The sequence below is a fragment of the Triticum dicoccoides genome, chromosome 2A (genome assembly GCF_002162155.2).
Source record: "Triticum dicoccoides isolate Atlit2015 ecotype Zavitan chromosome 2A, WEW_v2.0, whole genome shotgun sequence".
Taxonomy (NCBI): domain Eukaryota; kingdom Viridiplantae; phylum Streptophyta; class Magnoliopsida; order Poales; family Poaceae; genus Triticum; species Triticum dicoccoides.
In genome coordinates this window covers 514,500,118-514,507,508 of record NC_041382.1, presented here as the reverse complement: position 1 = coordinate 514,507,508, position 7,391 = coordinate 514,500,118, and the positions used below count along the sequence as shown (strand labels likewise).

At 40.8% G+C, this 7,391-nt stretch overlaps 1 protein-coding gene across 1 annotated transcript; it reads right to left on the bottom strand.

Annotated features, from left to right (window-relative positions):
- Positions 1–4,515: 4,515 nt before the first annotated feature.
- On the bottom strand, positions 4,516–5,492 carry LOC119355109 (photosystem I subunit O-like). Its single transcript, XM_037621895.1, has 4 exons — positions 5,334–5,492; positions 5,169–5,253; positions 4,899–5,078; positions 4,516–4,784 (listed from the first exon to the last, which is right to left on the bottom strand). Exons 1-4 carry the CDS (start codon positions 5,407–5,409, stop codon positions 4,688–4,690), a joined length of 438 nt encoding a protein of 145 aa, XP_037477792.1. The 5' UTR covers positions 5,410–5,492; the 3' UTR covers positions 4,516–4,687.
- Between the last annotated feature and the right edge of the window lie 1,899 nt (positions 5,493–7,391).

The window sequence follows — 7,391 nt, the reverse complement described above, 5'->3', positions numbered from 1 at the left end:
AAGGCAAAAAATGGTTTAAAAAATTAATTACTAGCTTTATAAGTCTAGGGCAAAAATTGGTGGTAATATTTCTTTTAAAATATTTATCCAATTTAAAAAGTGTTCATTATACTTATAAAACTGACACGTAATTTGGAAAAATCATACATTTTTAAAAATAATATATATTTCCAAAATAAATGATAAATATTTTTCATATATAGGATGCACATTTTTAAGTACAACCTAACATTTTTTAATACGCTATGAAGATTTTAGTAATATTTTTTTTAATACACGATGAATATTTTTGAAGTGCATGTTAATTTTTTTAAAATACACTATGCACATTTTTAATACATAATGAGCACTTTTTATTACCAATGAATATATTTAATACAAAATAAAATTTATTAATGCATGATAACATTTTGGAATAAATTATGAACATATTTTAATACACACAGAACATATTATAATACATGTTGAACTTTTCTTCACTACACGCCTACCATTTGTTAATATACGATAAACATTTTTGAAACACATGATGGATGTTTTCTAAATACATGGCAAGCATTTTCTAATACACTGTACTTTTTAGAAACACAAGAGGATTAAAAAAATAAACAAGAAGAAGAAAAAAGAAAACAACAATAGAAAATTTAAAAAGAAAAAAATAAAAGAAAGAAATAAACGGGATAAAAAGGTCACATGAAATAAATGTGCATGTATCAGTTAAAAATGATCATGTATTTGTGAAAAAATGTTTATATCTTTTGAATATGAAAGAAATGAAAACACACAAAAAAGAAACAAAAGAACAAAAAAAGGCAACAAAAGATAGGGAAAGGGAAAATAAAGAAACATGAAAATGGACAAAAAAAATAATGTAGATTGAAGAGGAAAAATAGAAGATACAAAACCAGACAAAAAAAAACTTGGCTACCAAACACCAAATAAAGAATCAAACAAGAACAACTGAGTTTACTCTAAGACCATTCCATCCATCAAGTGGTATTGTGCTGGCCCACTTCCAGAACAAATATAGGCGGAGTGATGCTTTATCTCACGATAGGCGAGATATAGCATTCCTAAGAGGAGACAAGCTAACTAGGAAGATTATCGATTAGCTAGAAGTGCCATTCCTCTCCCAAAAGGGAGGCATGTCTCGTATGTATGCCCGCGAGATAGACGTTGGCAGCCCTTCCCTAATTATACGAAGGGTTGGTTTCCCGTAAAAGACCTCAACCCTCACAAAAACAAGCCAACCACGGTTTTATGCAGAAAAGATTAAAAAAAGCTCCACCACGATTGAGCGAAGTGGGCCATGGCCTAATTGTGTGCAATTAAGACGGGTGTCTTCTCGCCTCGCTTTAATCCTTCAATTAATCAAGGGTGTGTGGTATATGCATACACTTTTCAATGGTAAGGCATGTGTGTTTGTGGCGAGGTGATGCCATCCACCAACCACGCATGGTTTAAACTAGCGCATCACTATATCATGTTTTGGCCAATGTATAATTTGATATGTTTTATCAATTGCTCACAAACAATGCCTTTAATGTTAATTTGGGTGAATATACACATGCAGTGGCGAAGCTTAGCATAGACAAATAGGGGCCATGCCCACCCCTAATTTGTGCATTTATTGAAGAGCATGCAAGATTTTAGGCGTAACTAGTGTCTCAACTAGAGATTAGCCCCTCCGTCCCTACTAATTTGCCCCCCTTCAAGTCATGGTCACCTCTTAAATGTTGCTCAAGCTTTGCCGTTGTAAACATGCATCAGACTATGAGAGCTTCTTCATTTGGTTGTCATCTTGGGTAGCATGTACATCACAATGGCTAATCCATCCAAGTGTGCCCAAACTGACGGAAATTTCCCACAGGGTTTAGAATGGCAGTCTATATCATAGAGAAGTGACACTACAAAACATGCTAGAGATGTCGAGCCATACCTCGAACAACACCTTCTTCCACAAACGTCATCTCCTCTTTAACCAATCAGTTGCGCACTAAGTGGTTCATGTCCACCCATCAAAATGCCCACATATTGCTCTCAGGATAGCTAATGTTAATCTCTTGGGAACCTTTTCCAGTAAGTGCATTTGAAGGATGAGGGTCATTGTGTGTGGTCCAGGTCACATGCCATCATATTAGGGTTTGATCCATGTAGCGGCTTGCGGTTAAGTAAACTGCACTGCCAAGTTTAGGGAATCGATTTAACCATTTTAAATGGACTCACTAGCAATTTGAAAGACTCGTCATGCATTGTTCATGGATTAATGATTGACCTATTGTCCTTTCTTGTATCGGTTGTAGGGGTGTTTGATTAGGCATTTACTTTGGCTTTGTGATTTTGGATACTAGACCCAAAAAACATATTTATGTGTTAAAAGCCAAAGTTAAGCATTACCAAAAAAACCAAGAGTCGTGGCCTTCAAAGTTCTAATGTTAGCCACTTAAACTTCTTAATTGGAATTCTGGGTCCGGTAGGTGATTTTCGTGGTTTCATGTATGCAAGTGATATGTCGGCATATTTCATTTATTTCTTACATTTCCAGCGACTGATTCTGACTCTATAGGTGGTGGAGACCATGATGTACATTTTGGGTGTTTAGTTATGGTTCAAATTTTTTACTTTTTGTATCCAGTTGCAAACTGCAGTGTCATCAAGATTGTGTGGCGGTGCAAGAGAAATGGGTCTCTCAACTCTCATTTTTAACAAATGCACAAACCTTATTAAAATGAAATGACAATTACATCATTTATGGAAGGGTACAACTTTATTCAGAGGTTCCTCAAACCAATAAAAAGTCAAAAAAATCTAGCTAGCTTAGCAAGCTCACGAGCAACTTTATTTTCTTCTCTATTATAATGTTCTAACATAGAGATAGGAAAATCACAAGCAAAATGGTAACAATTGTCGAAAACTATTGTCGCCATAGCCGCAATGTCCTCCATTCTTCATAGTGTCAATGACCTCCAGATTATCATAATTAATAATGGGTCAGTTGCATCCCACCCTTTGCACAAGGGAGAGATTGAATCTGAGCACCAAAACTTCAGTCGCCAGGACATCTGCACACCAGTAGATTTTTTAGTTCCCCTGAGCAATGATATTTCACTTACAATCCCTAGAGATCATCCCAACCGTACCCCTAAGCAAGTCTTGATAAAAAAAACATCGACATTAAGTTTAACAAACCCACATGGGGCGGATCCAACCCTCTCTTTTAAGGGTAGCATTTGAAGAGGAAGCGAAACATAGTTTGTCATTAGAGCATGAATCCACATAGTAATATGATAAGCATCTGGAACTATCTCTTCATGAACCAATTTACGCCTTACCCACCACAAATACCAGGCGGGAATGGCGATCATCTCACAAACATTCTGAAGACCCATAAGAGACAAATCCTGATTTTTCAAATGGGTGTCTCGACTCTATCTGCCTCCGTGAAGTGATTTGTCCAACACGGTCTTAATGGTGTAGAAAAACAGATGCCCAAGGGGCAACTAGCAACACACCATAGATTCGATTAGTTATTGCAAGAGTCTTCTCTTTTTTGCTGGGGTTGAAAGAGTCTCAATGGTGGAGCATGGTGAATTTCTTTTCCTTTGTCTGGATCAGTGAAAATTTGATCACATTGTTGTGTTCCGTCAAAAAAGGCACGGTGAGCAATCTTCCAATCATTCAAAAAATAGTCAAACGAAAATATTTTGTGTTATGTATCAAGTTTGTTTTACAGTTCCGAATCAATATCTTTAAATCTATGAAGAAAAATGTCTTTTAAAGAAAAAGTTTAGAGTTGTGGCTAATTGGCCGTCATAATCAAACATACATGCAATGGAGCACCTCGCTTTCCTCCACAAGCAACTTCTCCTAGGACGAGGGTTCCCCTCCTCCTGCCACCGCCGCCGCTGACCTGCATCGTCTCTAGTGGCCTTACGGCCATGGATGCGGGATGGATCCTGGCCTTTCCTGGTGAGAGGACTCCTACTTCATTTTATGTGTTTTTTGAGCTTTTTTAGGGTTCGTGTCCTACTCGGGAAGGTAAGGTAGCGACGGCTCTCTGAAGAAGGAATAAGGTTCTCCCTGCTTAGCCTCCGTCTTGACGATGCGTCTAGCGTTGTCGGAGGGCGTGTTGAGGTGTGTCTCCGGATGATCTTGCAGGATTTGGTTGATGTTTTTCTTTGGTGGAACTGTTTGGATCCTTCCAGTCTACGCTTCTCTTTATCGTCGCGGTTGTTGTTCAAGTGCGCTGATCCTTTAGAATTTTAGCACGACGACCTCGTGATTGTCTATTACAATAAAGTTTGCCCGACTCCGATGAGAGAGAGGCGATGATGACGCCGCATGTTTGGCTTGCTCACATGCTTTTAGTCGTTATATGGACATGAATGTAATTTGTATTATTTGTGTCCTTTGTATTGCCATGATGTTTGATGAATAGATTGAAAGTTTTTTCGCAAAAAGTACATGCCATGGTGACAAATTGATTTTTTTTTGTTGTTGTTGAACTCAGTTTTGTGCTTAGCATGGAAGAGGTAATTAACAAACAGGAATCACACGGCTTGCGAAGCCAGACGCATGCACAAAACCAAAAGGCATGACAGATTTTACATTGAACACGCATGCGCAGAAGCAGCCCTTGAGCAGCCTAAGGACGACGCACATGCATGAACCAAAGCTAGTTAATTCACTACTTCTGGAAGTAGTCCTCGGTCCTGCCCTTGAACCCGATCTGGCCGAAGGTGAGCGCGATGAACAGACCCAGGTGCCACGTCACCAACCACAGCCTGCAGTGTCAATGATATTTAACCAGAATCAAACCCCAAGTTGAAACACAAGCATATATACTGCTGGTGACTAGTGCGTGTGTGTGATGACGAGTGGTTTGGGTTTATCCTGACCAGAACTGCGACTGGAGAGCCGGGGGCGAGGGGAAGTGGGCGAGCTCCTCGCCGATGCTGGAGAAGAAGAGCCCCGTCAGGCTGTTGCCGTTGATCAGCGGGATGCTCGACGGCGCCAGCCACCCGATCAGCCCGAACCCGATCACGTTCAGGTCCCTCCGCAGCCAGTCCCGCGGGAACCTGATCGCCCAGCAACGCGAAACAAACAATCCGTCAGTGACACGGCAACTCACACGCCGATGTATGTGTAAAACAGAGTCGTCTTTTTACGTCATGCAGGTGATCCTGCCGTTCCTCTCCAGGTTCCTTGTCATCAGCGGGTTCCTCGCCGACACCCGGCCGCCACTCGTGAAGCCTACGCACGTACGTACACAGATCCAACATTTCAACACACACAACATAAATGTCAAATAAGAGGTCGACTATGGCACGTACTGGTAGAGAAGGCTGGCCGGCGGGCGAGCGCGGCGCCGGCGAGGCCGGAGACGGTGGAGGAGGCGGCGGCGGCCATGTCTAAGCTGGTGTGCTGCGATGCGAATGGTCGTACGTCTCCGTGTGGAGCACCGGCCGGCTAGCTCTTATTTCCTGGTGGGTGCTGCCTGCTACGGGCACGGATGGAGACGCGCGGTGGCGAGAGCAAACGAGAGGGGGAGATTGTTGTGGGGCCATTCCTGATGTGGATCACTTGCAGTGGATGGAATAGATTTGTTGCCGTAGGAGCGGCCTATGGGGATGCTCCACTTGGATATGTGTGGATAAGGCCTGGTATATCGATGGTGACCTTTATCCTAGCTACACTCGGAGCTTCGCCTGTTTCCAGTAGTGAGGTGCTGAAATCACAAATTCATCTTTCGCTTTAGCAATTGATCTACATATGTGGTGGTGGCTGCACACATTTGTGAGTGATTGTGTAGCTCAAAAAAGGCCTACCCAATGTAATTCAATCTTTTAAACGATGAACTCACTTTACTATTAATCTTTTTGAAAGAAAAAAATTACTTTATTAATTCAATGAAGTTAGTACAAGGACGAAGAGAGCACGGGTGAAGAAACTTCAAGACTGAATTATTGTATCATGTCTAGCAAATTTTCCGAATTGACATAGATAGCCTACCTACAAATAAAAGGCTCACATGAATGCACCACATCTCTACTTCTTCTTGATCGGTGAGCGCTTCGGTCAAAGGATGGTGGAACGATAACCTTCAGATTCGTCTCAGCTCGCCCAAAGCCCTTGCCTCATTGATGATGCTCATCTCATGGGAGATTTGGTCCGAGCGCAACGCGAGAGTCTTTCGCAACGTTGCAGTCCCTCCGGTGGTAATCATTAACAAGATCAAGCAAGAGGTGTCGCTTTGGGCTTTGGCAGGTGCCAAGCACTTGGGTATTGTAATGCCGCGAGAGTAATCTTTTACCTTTTGCCGCTTGCGGCTTTGTCTGAAACCTTCTTCTTAATCGATGAAATGGCAAATCTTTTGCCTCGTTTCAAAAAATAAATAAAGGAACTGATTCTAGCTTTTTCTCTCTACGCCGTGGCTGTTGGGGAAATGCCCTTTGATTCTCGAGTGTATACACCGTATGGGAAAAACATTAACGGAAAAGTCAAAAAATTCTGCAACATTTTTTGGAATAAACTTGTCTTTCTTTTGCACTAGTTAAATTTTTGCGAAGGAAAAATCCCGATTGATTTCAAGGAATTCTTTTTTTTGCTACAAGGTACTATTCACACCTATTTGGCCTTAATTTTTTTCTTCTATAGTCAACAGGGGTTTCACTCTGCAGAAATATTTTTACAAGTACAATAGAAGGTCAACTTTATTTAAAAAAAGATCAGATTTTTTTTACCTTTTTAATTACTATTTCCTCCTTGAACTAAAACTGTGACAAGTATTTTGAAACGGATGGAGTAAATTTTCTTATGTTATACGCGGAAATGTATTGAAGATCGATTTGAAAAAAAAACTAAGCTGCTGGAAGGGTAAGCTTATGTTATACGAAGGTCGGCTGATACTGATAAACTCAGTACTCACGAGTATGCTGATGTTTCTTTTGTCTTTCTTTGAAGTGCCTGTAGGGGTACGGTCGTACGGAAAAGGTTGAACTTCTATCGATCACGATTCTTTTGGCATAGCGACGAAATAAAGAGAAAGTATATGCTTACCAAATGGGGTATTATTTGTGGGCTGAAGGATTAGGGTGGTCTCGAAATTGAGAATTTAGAGGTAAAGAACAGAAGTCTGCTCAGTAAATGGCTGTGCAGGCTCTTTGTTAGGACCGAAGGTACGTGGGTATAAATTTTGTGTAATAAGTACTTGCAATCTAAGACCTTGGCCTAGTTTACCGTTAGACCTAATGACTCACCTTTCTAGAAGGGGCTAATGAGAACGAAAGCAGCTTTCTTCCATAGAACTCAATTCATCATTGGAAATGGTAATTCAACTAGATTCTGTGAGGATACCTAGTTAGGGAGACACCTTTAGCCACACAATATCT